This window comes from Apis mellifera, linkage group LG5 (genome assembly GCF_003254395.2).
Source record: "Apis mellifera strain DH4 linkage group LG5, Amel_HAv3.1, whole genome shotgun sequence".
NCBI classification, from domain to species: domain Eukaryota; kingdom Metazoa; phylum Arthropoda; class Insecta; order Hymenoptera; family Apidae; genus Apis; species Apis mellifera.
Genome location: NC_037642.1, coordinates 12636557 through 12651749, shown reverse-complemented (window position 1 = coordinate 12651749; position 15193 = coordinate 12636557). Strand labels below are relative to the sequence as shown.

The 15193-nt window shown below is 25.8% G+C and overlaps 2 protein-coding genes and 1 long non-coding RNA gene across 4 annotated transcripts; 1 reads left to right on the top strand and 2 right to left on the bottom strand.

The window, feature by feature from the left end:
• Positions 1 to 1973: 1973 nt before the first annotated feature.
• On the bottom strand, positions 1974 to 9253 carry LOC411664. Of its 2 annotated transcripts, XM_006569938.3 has the most exons (4): positions 9134 to 9253; positions 8791 to 8937; positions 4100 to 4261; positions 1974 to 3466 (listed from the first exon to the last, which is right to left on the bottom strand). In XM_006569938.3, exons 2-4 carry the CDS (start codon positions 8858 to 8860, stop codon positions 3195 to 3197), a joined length of 504 nt encoding a protein of 167 aa, XP_006570001.1. In that variant the 5' UTR covers positions 8861 to 8937; positions 9134 to 9253; the 3' UTR covers positions 1974 to 3194. The 2 variants fall into 2 exon arrangements, with proteins under 2 accessions (XP_006570001.1, XP_395132.2); XM_395132.7 differs by having other exon boundaries at positions 8791 to 9216.
• On the top strand, positions 4261 to 6333 carry LOC102656586. Its single transcript, XR_411694.3, has 4 exons — positions 4261 to 4528; positions 4973 to 5193; positions 5487 to 5624; positions 5748 to 6333. It is a non-coding gene; the product is annotated as an uncharacterized LOC102656586 (long non-coding RNA).
• A 1088-nt stretch (positions 9254 to 10341) lies between the features above and the next one.
• LOC409153 (zinc finger protein 423-like) lies at positions 10342 to 14893 on the bottom strand. The gene is made up of 9 exons (XM_016912431.2): positions 13811 to 14893; positions 13268 to 13725; positions 12924 to 13202; positions 12604 to 12793; positions 12258 to 12512; positions 11961 to 12194; positions 11540 to 11890; positions 11254 to 11453; positions 10342 to 11177 (listed from the first exon to the last, which is right to left on the bottom strand). Exons 1-9 carry the CDS (start codon positions 14135 to 14137, stop codon positions 11000 to 11002), a joined length of 2472 nt encoding a protein of 823 aa, XP_016767920.2. The 5' UTR covers positions 14138 to 14893; the 3' UTR covers positions 10342 to 10999.
• Positions 14894 to 15193: the final 300 nt, after the last annotated feature.

Here is a 15193-nt window from a genome sequence, read left to right as displayed (position 1 = left end):
GAATAATTACAATAATTTGCGCAAAAACACATTGCGCTTTAAAATATTTTTGTCTTAATTAATTATGAATGAAGATACGAATTTATAATACATCATGAAAAAAAATATCATTTATTTCTGTACATTGAAATTGCTAAATAATAAATTAATTAAATTGCAAGGTTTTTAAGGTTTACTTTATATGAAATATAGTTTTGATTTCGTTTTTTTTTTTTTTTTTGATTTTTTTTGATAACCATTTAACAGTTTATTGGCAGAATATTTTCTGTACATAGTGATGAATGTACATTGCAACAATAGAATGTGATAATAAATATTATAATAAAATCAAATTTTAATTAATATTTTCTTGACCTGGCATATCTTACAAATAAATATACTTAATGCAAAATATGCAAATGGATGATCAATTTAAAATATAATATTTTTCCATTGTTTCCATTCTTATTCATTTTTTGTTTCGATATGCTTGTATAGAGGGCAGTGTTGCCAGCAGTTTTATTTCATCAAAATATGACAGATAATAGGCAGATGATATAAAATTAATTAAATGTAAATAATTATCTGGAGAAGCAATTTCATTACATTCCGCTCAATATTTGATCAAATTTCTACGATAAATCATAGACATATTTAAAGGAAAGAGAATATTAAGAAAAAATATCATTAATATTTATTTTTATTCATTATAGAAGTTATAGTTTCTATGATTATTATTGATCATGATATATTTAGGGAAAAATAACAACAAAAAATGCATCATAATGTACGCGTATATTTTTTTGTTTATTCTGGATATTATTATTTTTTTTTGTTTTGTATTAGAATAATTTTACGCATATTGTACATATATATATGCACTAAGTATAGAAGTTTAAGATAAAGTTCTAATCTGGATTGAATTCTGGAATTAATTTAAACATTATGTACAAATCAGCAACTATATAAATTTTTTGTCACATTTAGATTAAAATCTTAAATAAAATAAAAGAGCTTAATATATTACTACTCATATTCTTAAATAATTTCTCTAAAATAACTAATCAATCAATTAAACTATATAATTGAACGGAACATAATGAAAATGTAAATTTTTAACTATCTTGATAATTTATTCTATTCGTTTGTTTATCTCACTTTTATTTATTTCCCCAGATTATTTATTTAAAGATATATGTATTTTCATATTACGCCAGGTATGAGAAAAAGAAATACAACTGTCGTAGAATTGTGTTCCTGTGAAAATCACTCTTTCAAAACAAATTACAACATTCGGTATGTACTTTTACTTAGACGTGCATCAATAAAAATTACACGTTTTTTGTCTCATCATCCGCAGTTTAAAGTGAATCAATATTTAAAGCATTTGATCAAATATAACAAGCTCGTTTATTTGATATCCATATTGTTAAAATTTCCGATTACTTTTCCATCTTTTAAAGTGTCAAAAAGTTCGCCATCGTTTTATTATATTCTTTATATTTTATTTAAGTTATAAGTTTTATTATAAGTAATAACAAGAAAAACAGGAATCATAATAGCAATAATATAACAATGTTAACAACAGTGACAATGATTAGTTTAGTATCATTAATTAGTAGTAGCAATTAATAGCTATAGTACTGATGATGGTAGTAGTAATTAGTAACCATAATAATAATGTAACGATGGTGACAATATGACACAGTGACAACAGCGGTAGCAACAATTAATTACATACTGCGGTGAGACATGTATTCATTTTTATTATATTTTTATTTTCTTTTTTAATTGTTTGTTTCAATAAGCATTCTACTTTATCTTCTACTTTCTCCATTGACAATAGTTTCTACATCTTCGTTTTACGATTCTTTTATTTTTCTTTTATTATTATTTTTGGTTTTCTGTTCATACTTTTCTTAATATCCTTATTGGCTACAATTGAAGAAGTAGCAATTTCACATTTTAATCGAACTGTATATATCTTTTAATCATTTTTTTAGCGTTTTTTGACGTGCATATAGTATACACGTACACATATACGTTGCCGTGTATCACACGTACGAACGTGCACTCATCACACGCACACATGCACACATCAATATCCTTTTTTCTTTATCGCGAGCCTCCGCTGTCTATCGTTTAGACAGCATTTTATTGCAAAAATTAGCAGAATATGGGTCGCAATCATCATGCCAAATTTTATTTCATTTTCATCTCAATGAAATGTAAAATAAATTACTCATCGACGATATGTTTTTCCGTTTTTTTTTTTTTCTTATTTTGCATTTTCCCGCGTGCATTTCGATTTTGAAATATTTTATACAATATCAGGCAATTACGAAAGCAACCCGATATTATTTTTCTAAAAATAAGCTATATCTTTCTTGCGTGCAATTCCATTGCTGTTTCCTTTCAAAATATAATATATTTGTATATATATATATATATATTTTTCATTTCTTTTATAGTAGCGTATATAGTGCAATCCGCTACACTTATATATATATATATATATACATATACATATATATATATATTATATACATATATTATATATATATATCGTATATATTCTTTAGTTTATCTCTTTCCTTATAGATAATTTTGTTTTTTCTCTTTTTACTTTCTACGCTTATGCAAGAACGGTTTCACGTGCGGAGGCCATTTTCTTCTTCTCATTTAAATTTTCCTGAAGTGTACTACTGAAGTACGCTCTTGCGTATCTGGCAGTTTGTATCACCGTTAAAACTACTATGTTGTAATTTGACTACTTTTGCGAATTGTTCGAATCCTGGAACGGCATATACATACATACATTTCTATGTGTACTGTGCTCTCAATCGAGCATTATTTTTCTTTAAAAATAACAGCTACAATAGCTGTAATTATATTCAACTCGTTAACAATCTCAGTTCCCTTATATTTCGTTTCGCTGGAAATTATTACATATTTAAAAAGTTAAATTGATCATTTAGAGAAATTATTGAAATATTTGATTTCTAAAATTTAAATGTTATTTAAGATTGATCGATAATATATATATATATATATTATATTGTCAAGTCTAGAATCGATCGCGATCTAACCTGAAAATGTAGCGAATGGATAGGGAATCGGACGAAAACGAGTTGCTCCGGATCCGAACGGTGTTTTCTATGTATCGTTGATTCAGTTTTAGGCATTAAGTATTATCCTTTGGTAACTGCTGAAGTTTAGGCTATGGAGAAGTGCGGCGAGGTCAAGACGGGTAATGCGAACGGGTATGAAAGGAATAAACTCGGCATCGTCAAAATAACCGTTAACAGAAACGTCAACGGCAGTAAGAAGGACGGTGTATGGCTTTCGGCCGAGTTACAGAGATCACCGGTGCATGCGCAGTAAGTTACATGAACGTCGTGAGTGCCTGATCTCATCAGGCAATCGCCATTGTCTCTCGGGTCCGGAATGTATCCGCAATTTCTGATAACTCTGATCTTGCCATACACTGAAAATTGATCAAAATTATAATAATACGTTACTAGATTTACAGATTCTTCATATTTTTATAACAAAAACGATACCTAAATGGAAAATACTAACTTGATACAAAGTTAAATAACAACCAATTAAACCGAATTATTTACTTAGTATAAATTATCATAGAAAATCATTTGATACGTAATAATAAAATATGCATAGTCTATGAAGAACGATAAAATTTCAAAATTTATTCCAAACTTAAACAAATTTTTGCTTTTAGAATATAAGTGATAATATAAACTATATATATATATATACACTCCTGAAGAATATCGTGGAATTTGTAAGTTTTTAATTTTAATATTTATAAGCTTTATATAAAAAAAAATTGTGATTTTTTTATATATTTAACAGAGTTATGAATTTAGGAATTTTACATGTATATTATTTTACTTTGATGTTTAAATCTTTTGAAATTTAATTATCACAATGTTAATGTAATGTTTACTCAATAACAGATGCCAATAATATTGATTTTAACAATAGTTAAAATTCATGAATAGTTTGAATAATTTATTGTATATTTCAGATACAAAATTTATTAAATAATTTTCGAAAACTATATTATACACACAATAAATAATTTTTTTGGATATACCTCTTTGGCTGATTTTTCGACAAAGAGTAGGCTCCAAATGACTTAGATGCTCCAAGCGTGGTTGAAAACTGCAATTCACGGTTCCAAGACTGTACGGATCGAATGGATCGCCGCACCTTGGATCGTATTCGCTGTTGCACTTGTAACATATTATTGCTTCTCCTATAAAATGAATTTAATATGAACCAATGAATATCATTTTAAAATTATTATATAAAAAAATATATAAATATATGTAAAAAATATATTTTATTCATAATAATTATTTATATATTTCTAATAAATATATAAAAAAAATAAAATTTTAATTTTAGGATAATTAGAACAAACATATGAGTTAAGAAGGAAATATTCAAATCATACCAAGTTTTTATAAATATCACATAACGAAACTTTGAAATATTAAACTATACTATTGATTAAAATAAGGTAGGTTCGAAAGAATTGCTGAATCCATATTGAGTCGTAGTTGTTTGTGCGCTACTCTTATCGCGTACTGCAATTTAATCAAAACTAGGCCACTTATATTCAAGTATTTGTTATTATGGATTGCAATTAAGTCTGTTAATTTATTTTTGTTTAAAAGTTTTATAACACAAATAAATATGTTTAACATTGTCATTCATTGTTATTATTCCTAATTTAAAATAAATCATTATTTGATTTGATAAAATAGTTAAAGTAAATTAAAGAAAAAATAATTTATTGATCAAATTATTCAGGATTAATGTTATAATTGAATTAATTCCAATTTTTTTAGTTCTGTTTAATTTAATATTTTATATTGATGATAAATTGCAATATGATTTAATAAAATTAATAATAAATATAAGTATTTAATACAACTAATAATAAAAATTTAATTTCTTTTAGGAATTGCTGCTGTATTTCAAATTTTTAGAATTTATTCGCTTGATTCGCAAAGTCTTGTTGATTGGCTACGACCCTGCCGCGTTGTGACGTCACCAGGCAACCCCATTCACCCTCCCAACGAGTCTGGTTACAGCACCAGCTGATATCGAGCAGGAAGACCCCGACCAATACATGCGATGACCTACTGATATACACATGGGAAAAGAGATCTATTGAGAGAAGTACAAATTTTGCAAATTTTTATAAATCTGGATAACAAATAGATATATTTATTGATTTAGGTCTTTGAAACTATAATTTAATCATTTTTATATGTTATATTATTATACTTTTTATCTCAATGAATTATTTAGTAAAATTTTTAAAAATCTTTTCTTTGAACCATATATATATATTATTCTTAATATTTTTTACAAAATTTATCAAGAGAAGAATATATAGAATTTAATAGAAAAATATTTAGTTATGAAAGAAAAAAATTATATAAATGAAATTTTTTTTTTTTCTTTGTCAGCATCTTCACTTTGAATTTACCTTGAGCGCGCGAAAATATAGATGAAACTGTTCCATACCCTGACCTTGAGTACGTAAATTTTGTAGGACCTTCCACTGGCTTATTCTACGAGCTTTTAATAAAAAGTTTCATTAAAATGTAAAGTTTCTATTTAATGATGCAAGAATATTTTATTTTAAGAAATTATTTAATTTTTAATTATATACATTTATATACATTTTTTGCATTCTTTTAATAAAAATTCTAATAAATTTTTTATAGATATACTAAGATGTATTCAACTATACAATTGAAATTGTCGACTATGATAATAAATCTCATTGAAGAAATACAAGTCAGTCAAGAGTGTTATGATATTGACAGATTAATAAAATTTCTGTATTATTATTACAATTATGGTAAAGTGTGAAAACATTGATCAAAAGTATGTACATATATACATATATATGGGAGGCTCTTCAACGACATTTGAAACCACACGAGACGTTCGATCAGCAGTAAATAGGGCAGGGCGGCTGGATAGACGGTAGGGGTGAGTCGCGTGAGGAACTAACAAGCGCTGCGTGACATTGCAGATCCTTATGTAATCGACAGGAAAACGAAGAGATTATCCCTTTTTGTTGATATAAAAACATTTCTGATAAGAAGGAAGAAAGAATATAAAGATAAAGAAAAATAATATTTCTATTTTGTAAGATTCAATAATTATAGCATTCTAGATATATATTTTTTTATTGATCTTTAAAAAATCAATAAATTTCCTCCAAAAATTTATACTTAATACTTAAGAATAAGTATTAAGTATAAATACAATAATATCTTTGGTATATCAAATATATCAAATAATTGCATAATTATGAAATAATTATAATAAAAATTATATATAAATATATATATAATAAATCAATAAATTTCTTCCAAAAATTTATACTTAATACTTAAGAATAAGTACATTAATACAATAATATCTTTGGTATATCAAATATGAAATAATTGCATAATTATGAAATAATTATAATAAAAATTATAATTAGATCTTTAATAAATATTTGAATGATTCATATAAATATAATTTAAAAGAGATGATATTCAATTGTTATTCCTGTTAATTGCCATTTTGTCAATTTACTTCTCCTTTGTTTATCTTGTTCATTGTTAAATTCATTTTCAAGGAACAAAAACATGATACAATGATACAAATTTTTGTAATTTATTAATAGATTAGCATTTATTAAAGATTAACACGAGGAACATCCCCTTGGCCACGGTGCCACACAGTGCAGGGAGAATAGAATTCAAAGAGTATGAGAGAATGCAGCGGAGGGAGGGGAGAAAGTGGGTCGCTCGATAACCCTCGCGTGGGCCAAGTTCTATGAACTAAAATTCCAAATTTTAACAAATTGCATCAAAATTAACATAATTTTTCTTAAAAAAAAGAAGAAGAAGAAGATGAAGATGAAGATAATAACCTGTTTTTGGAAACTTTCGTCGTTTCTTTCTTTTTTTCATATTTATTGAAAAGTGAACTGCAATTGAATTCGACCAGCAGCTTTAAGTTCGACCAGTTACGGAATTGTTTCTTTAAACTCATCATTTAACGATTGTAGCAAACGTTGCACGCAGCAACGTATAATTAACGACATTTCTAAATCCTTCACTTCAAACGTTGCACTGTTTTCATGAAACTGCATTATTGCAAACGTTTCCCAAACGTTAATCGCAGATTAATTTACGTCTTGTCGAAGAATTTTCGGTTTAAACACTTTTATCGTGGTTTTTTCCGTTTATTTTTATGATTATTAAAATGTTATATGAATGTTTAAAACTTAATCGTTAAAAAAAGTTGCTTCTTATAAAAAGTCGATATAAGTGTCGCAGTGCTTTAAATTTTACAAAAGTTACTTTTCTTAGTAGGACTTTTTTTCCAAGGCTTTTTTTTTAGAAATATGCATAATTAAATTTAGATATTATTCGTTTAATTTTTTCCATTTTTAATATAAGATCGATGTTGAAAAGTAAAAGATCATATTTTTCGATTTTAATAATTTTTATCGTTAAGAATATCTCGTTTTAAAATCTTACACTTTTCACCACACGGTGAAAATCTTCATTTTAATTTCCGGCAATTTATTTCCTTCCCGTGATTTATTTTTATTTATAATGAAATTCAATTTAGAAATTGAGTACAATCTGTTCCGGATAAGAATCGAGGAAGTACTACAAGTGCTACTATTGTAGGAGTTCTCTGACTAACATCTGGAAAACCATAATCTTTTACTACACTGGAATGTCCTCTATAATGTACTTTTTTTTATATCTTATATTAATTTTTTTTTTCTATATACACGCAAATATTGATTTATGACACGAAATATCGATACGATGAGAAGAGAAAGAAGAGATCATCGAGTTGATTGAAGGAAGACCGAAAATGAAAAATTGCAAGAACTGCAACTGATGAAAACTCGATTGTACCTTTTATGTAACACGAAATCAATATTGCGTTTGTTTCTTTATATATATATATATATTTTTTTTTTCTACAGTTTACACAGTTTTATAATGAATACTTTTATAATGATTCATTAGATAGAACTTGTCATTAGTATGTGAAACATATGTAAAAGTAATGCTATGTTAAATTCTTTCCTCTTACTATATATATATATATATATATATATACATATATATATAGATATAGTTACTTTTTCTATCAATTACTGCATTGCGCTGCAATATACTATATATTGCAATGTTCTTTTCAAATTTAACTTTGTTATTCATTATTCTATACTATTTTGTAATTATTCAATTTTTCACAAATTTTTAAAAATTTTATTCAATTGATTTTTACTTTTATTTATAAGAGTTTATAAAATATAAAAGTTATGAAATATAATATTTTATAATTTAAATTTCTTGTTGTAAAAGAATTTTATTTTATGAATGTTGGTATGAAATATTATATTCTATAGAGATAATGAAAAATTCTACATTTAATCTACATTTTTTTAAATATATATATATATATTCGCCTGATTTGAAAAATAAGTCAATAAAAAAAAGATTTCTTAGTGAATTCTTATCAATTAGTTGAAAAACTTGATTTAATCACAAATTAAAACGGAATATAAACAATACAATTTATTATTTCATATATATACATATATAGATTTAGTTTCTTTTAATAATTGAATGAACATAGTTTCACATTGACAAAATTCAACGTATCGATTAATCGATGACAATTTAAAATGAACGAATAGTTTCAATAGAAAGAAAGGCGCGAAATATTCGCACTCACCGGAATGAATGGTCGACAGCAGTACCACGAAGACGAGGGTGACGATCAGCGAGAGTCGATTTGCAATCATGATCACGATCACCGGACCATGTGTTTCAACTAATCACGTTGCAGTCAGTCACTTCGGACGTGTTGCCTCCACCCCCGCTGCATGGAAAATTTGCACGCGGCAGATTCGATTAAATGTTTTCAATTTTTATAAAATAGATTCACCTTGAGAATCAAACAATGATAAATAATAGATAACTTGGGAACAAATGAAGAGAATTTATTTGATGGCAGTGTTTAATCGACTTTGATCTCCTTTCTCACGTCCGAAATGACTGAACGAACGTGTACGAACCTTCTGGTTTCTTGTGTACTGCACCTTACGTGATCGCGGACGCGTCGCGTCTGATGAGAATCAGTTTCCGTCGGCTATGCGGCAGATCTGCCCCCTCTGGTTTTTCCATGCGCTTTACGTCCATCCGTTGTTCACCACCGTACCCTATTAATTGGGAACCAATTTTTATCATTAAGATAATAATTTTTTTGATTATTATTTTTCATAAATTATAATTATTAACGGAATAATTAATTGATTAACATATGTAAATATTTGAAGATTTAAGATTGCAATTTATTTTTTGTTCATATTATATAAGAATTTTTGGGCTGTTGTTTTTTTCTTTGATTTTTTTTTAATAAAAAAAATTATTTCAAATTTTATATTTGTATAATTTTTATTATTTTCTTACAATAAATAATATACAGTCTAAAATAAACAAATAAATTATTTTATAATATTTTCTAGTTATATTTATTAAACAAAAATTTTTAAATTATATAACAACAAATTTTAATAGGAATAATTATAGTTTTTTTTTACAGTTCATATAAAATTATCCTATATTTATATGGATTTAAAATGATAAATTGACAACAAAATTACAAATTACATATAATTTGATCAGTGGTAAAATTTATTTATAATTGTGCAGTCTTTAGTAGTACATAGTTAATATAGTCAGACATTGAAGATGTTTATGAAATAAAATTTTTATTTTTCATTTATTAACTAAAAACATTTTTAATACAAATTTTGATTATTTATGAAAAAATTTTAACTAGTTATTTACAAAATATATCCTATTATAAAATACAATCTATTAAAATCTCAATATTTATTTAATACATGGATATAATAGACGTATAGTAACCGCGCTATCTATTGCTAATATCATGTACTACTTTTTACCTACATTAGATATGTTTGTAAATTTATTAATAATTCATTAATAATAATGTATTAAAAAAAATTCTTTTTTATTATCTACCTGATATCTTTTATATGTATTAAAAGCGAAGTTTATACTGGTATATTTTATAAATATGTTTTAATAAAATTAAATAAATTTTTTGAATAAAAGGTAAATTATTCAACTTTATATAGGACTATTTTCTATAATAAAAGTTTATTTAATAAGCGTACAAAGCTTTCTGTTGGTAGTGATTTTAATATAAATTTTATATATATAAAATAAAACGATAATTATTTACAATAACAATATATTTACTTGTTTGCTTTTATTTGTTAAGTTTACAAAAAAAATTGTGTAATTATAAAATGACAAGAAAAGAACAAACAAGCATTCTTAGAATTTCAAAAATTTTCTTATTTAAAAAAAAAAGAAAAAAAAAGGAATGTTTGTCAATACTAACAAATTATATAAAGATAACGCTTTTATACAACTTTGTGAAACTGTCACTAATGAACAATATATACAATATCTAATTTGATGATATATCTCTTCGGCATTTATAAATCAATTTGACTAAAAATTCATATAGCACTATATAAATATACAGTACTTAAATAGGCACGTTCAATATAAGTACTAGTTCTAATCCAGTCTCCTATTAATAAATGATGCTTTATTATCAAAAATTATATTTTAACACAATCTATATTTATTTATAAATATACTATATATATTTTTTTTATTTTTCATGAAACAAAATTACAAAACTTTTATTTAAGGCCAATTATTTTGTTCAGGAACTAGTGTGCCAGATTATCAAATAATTCAGTTTCAGCATAAAACCGATAACTGTTAATATGTATGTTAATATATATAATTATGTATAACTTCTATATAAACAAAAGTTACCCTTTTCGAAGGCATTATTTTATGGTATAATAACCATTTGGCATTTTAACTTGTACAATTCAATTCTCGTGTTCGTCAGGATGATCTGTTTTAATATGATGGGTAAATGTATATTGCGTAGTAAATCGTTTTTTACAATAAGGACATTGATATGGCATCAGAGGATGTGCAGATCTTAAATGTGCAACAGCTAATTCTCGTAAAACAAATGGAGATTGACATACTCCACATCGATACCTAAATATCATAAATATTGATATTTTATACATATTTTTTAAAATTTGATTATTTTTAATATAAATTTAAATTTTACCCGCCCATTGTCTTGATTAAAGTTCGTTTAATCGGAGGTGGTGCACTTTCTTCATTTATTTCTATTTTCGGTTCAATAGGAGATATGGAATATTCCAATGATGTTTCAGGAATTAATTTTGGCATAGCTTCGTCTTCTTCTTCTTCTTCTTCTTCTTTTTCTTCTTTTTTTGATTCTTTCTTTAAATCTTGTTTTCGCACCTATGAACAATAATAGGAAGAATAATTAGAATTTTAAAACATGTTGAATGTATTAAAATTTGTAAAAATAGTTCTTGATTAATTACCATTGTATATGAACTTTCCATGTGTATTCTCATATGAGAATTTTTAGATTGAAAACTACTGAAAGAGGCATTGCATTTGGTACATTTATATTTTTTGCTGTTACTAACTGACATAGATTTTTGTGAAGTTTTTGAGGAAACACCTTTTTTACCGAGCACAGTTTCTGCCGAACATTGATGTGTTAATAGAGATACTTCTTTGAAAAATATTTTATTACATTTTGAACAATGATATGTTTTATCAATAATGTGAGATTTTTGATGCGTTTTGTATATATTTTTGTCTACAAATGATTTGTTACATACTGTGCATATGTACATTGATGTCGATTCATTTCGTTTATGGGATACCTATTATTAAGATAAAAAAGTATTCAAATATATATAAAAAAATATTATTTTAAAAATGATAAATGTATACCTCATGTCTAAATAATTGCCACTTTTCTTTGAAAGATTTTTTACATATGTGACAAGTGAAATTTTTGCAAGTATAATTGTCTGAATGTGTTCGTAAATGCGTTAACATTGTAGTATGATCACTAAACCATTGTAAACAAATACCACATCTTGCAACATTTTTAAATGCATTAGTATTTAATGGAACATTTCTTTTCGATGGTAAATTTTCATGATTAGGAATATCTTCCATCATCTGAAAATTATATTTTATTTTTATTATAATATTTTTAAATAATATACAAATAATTAAATCAACCTCTGAATATGTTCTAGTTTTTGCACGAGTTCTGGCTTCTTTCGCTTCTTTAGCTTCCCTTTCAGCATTTAATGCTTCTTCTTGTTCAACACTGGTCATTACAAGTGACACTGTAGGTTCTTGACTATGTTCACTCATTCTATGTGCCGCTAAACGTATAAAAAGTCCAAAAGATCGACCGCATATATCACATTTATGTCTTTTTGGTTCGTGAGTACGCATATGATTTGATAATGCACTTTGTTGAGTACAAATCTAAATAAAAATGAAGAACAAAAATTTAAAAAATATAGTTATTAAATTATAATTAAACTTTTTTTTATAAAATCCACATAAAATTATTTACTTTTCCACAAGTAGGACATGTAAGTGATTTAGTAGTATCTGTAAAATGTTCTCTTTTCACTTCTTTTGAAGATTCTTCGTTTTTGAGAATTTTTATTGATTGCTGATTTGTCAATTGTAATGTTTTTGTTGAATTACTGACTTCATGCAATTGAATGTGACTTTGATAGGCTTCTGTACTTGGGAAAAATCTATAAAAAAAATTAAATATATAAAGTATATAATAATATAATTTAATATTAAATACATAAGTATTAAATACATAAAAGTTAGAAAAATTAAAATAATAAAAAACAAACATTAATAAAAAATATAAACAACCTATTACATAAGGAGCACCATGTATTGATCCCAATTTCATTTATTTGAGTTAAATGATCACGTAATCTGTGTTTCTTTAACATTTCCCAACTCACAAATTGTCTATCACATTGATCACAATCTATAACACTTCTATCAAAGTCTAATGTTACTTTCAAGTGATTAGTAGCTTCATGTTTAGCTAAATCTTCTACCAATTCAAAGCAAGCAGAACATTTTCTACAATTATATTTTCTTGGACAGTGTAACTGCATATGTTTCATTAAGCTTTCCTTTGTTCTATAATAAATAATTACTAATTATAAAACTGTGGATATAATACATTATAATTATCAAAAACTTACTTATAGTAACTATTGCAAGGAGTACACCACCATTTAGATGATAATTTTGTTTCTGAGTTTAAATCTTTTCTGTCATTCATTGTTAAACTACCTGTCAGTACTTGTTCTAAAATACTAGTTCTTTTTTCTTCCTCCTTTATTTTTTGTCTTGAGACATTATTTTCATTTTTTAATAAATTTGTATTATGATTTACTATTATATTTAATTTATCATATAACTCATTTTCTATACAATTTTTATGTGATGATTCATATGCACTAACATCTGTTTCTAATATTGATTCTGTAGTCATTTCTTTGATTTCTACTTCACATGGTAATTCAGGTAATGATTCCATGCAACTATTTTGATGGTCTTGATTAATATCTATTGATATTGATGGACTTTCAATTGGCAGTGAAACTGGCAAAGGTACCAAAGGTGGTGGTGCTCTAGCCTTTTCTCTCCATAATTGAGACTAAAAATCATAATAATATTTATTCAAATAATATAAAAATAAATAATATTACACAATATAAATTAATTATTAGAAAATTAGATACCTGACAAGGATCAGGAGAATTTTTCATTGCTTCTAAATAAATCTGAACAGATTCAATATCCTTATATGCTAACAATTTCAAATACATACTTTTGTAAACACTCAAACAATATTCTCTAAATTCATAAACATCATCCAGCCTTGCGGCACAGAACTGACATATTTGCTTTGGCAGTGGATCGGTTTTGTATACTAAGACTGGCAGACAAGCACGTAATTTTTGTGCTACTTTACGTTGTACACCTTCATTACCAAAAATTGATAACATTTCATTTTTCTCTTCTGAACATAATCTACAAGCATTCTCCCACTTGTTAGACACAGCCATTATAAATAATTTAGCAGTAAACTATTTTTTATATTTTCTTAATCTTTGTGATGAAAACGATTAAGCGACGATGAACATACCACGATACGTGTTTATTTTCCGTAGTTATGTTCACGTCAAATATGTGATCGAAAAATACGATCAGTTATACGAATTAGGTTAGCCAATAGTCCATACCGAATATAAGAGTGTAATCACGAAATTGTGATCAAACGGTACATACATCTCTTTCTCACGTTACACGTGCTACCCGGATACTTCAACGGGTGATTCTTGTTTTATAAACTTCAAATTTTCTTTTTATCATTCTACTTTCACCTTGTGCTGTTTTGACCATTCGGAACTAGCCTTTCAAGTGTAACGATTCAGGAGAACCGGTTTTTGCACGTAACCGCTTATGTGCATGGATATTGCTTAATACTGTCATCTATCATATGCACCTTCCAACTATCTTCGGTTGAGTAGCTTTCTTTTTGCATTCGACAAGTTATGTAGTCACTATGTTTTGATAACTACTGCTTGAAAAACTATCTTTCAGAATTTCAAATATTATCACTATATGTATGATTCAGTGGTTTTTTTAGTAATTCTTTTTATTTCATTTATAATATTATTGTTAAAATTTAATTTTCAAACAAATATAATGTATAAAGTTGTAAATAAAAATAGTAAATCATTGATTTTATGTATTCAATATTTATAATAATGGCGTGGCAAGGATCATTGATCGTCGAGCAAGAATCACACATGTAACGAGAAACGCGGTCTATTTAAATTTATATTTGTTATTCTCTTTTTTAAAATTGTATCTAATTAATAAAGATAATGTTATGCTAATGGAATAAGAAATTAATTAATATTTAAATAATAATTATGAATTATGTAATATTTTGTTGAACATTAATTTATTGTATAAATTTACATATTTCAACATAAATATATATGATTATAATTTATTTTCCTTTGCCAATGTTTTAAAATATTATTTTTATGAATTTTTAAATTAATCTTTTAAATTAATTCTATTTATTAAGAAAAGAATAAAAAGAAAATCAT

What these genes read in the sequence shown, in the direction of transcription:
- LOC411664 (XM_006569938.3), bottom strand. Translation starts at nt 8,860, where the DNA reads ATGATTGCAAATCGACTCTCGCTGATCGTCACCCTCGTCTTCGTGGTA. An exon ending in GCTGTCGACCATTCATTCCG is followed by an intron (nt 4,262 to 8,790) that starts GTGAGTGCGAAT and finishes TTCATTTTATAG; the next exon opens with GAGAAGCAATAATATGTTAC. An exon ending in TCGAAAAATCAGCCAAAGAG is followed by an intron (nt 3,467 to 4,099) that starts GTATATCCAAAA and finishes ATCAATTTTCAG; the next exon opens with TGTATGGCAAGATCAGAGTT.
- LOC409153 (XM_016912431.2), bottom strand. Translation starts at nt 14,137, where the DNA reads ATGGCTGTGTCTAACAAGTGGGAGAATGCTTGTAGATTATGTTCAGAA. An exon ending in CATGTCCTACTTGTGGAAAA is followed by an intron (nt 12,513 to 12,603) that starts GTAAATAATTTT and finishes ATTTTTATTTAG; the next exon opens with ATTTGTACTCAACAAAGTGC. An exon ending in GGCAATTATTTAGACATGAG is followed by an intron (nt 11,891 to 11,960) that starts GTATACATTTAT and finishes TCTTAATAATAG; the next exon opens with GTATCCCATAAACGAAATGA.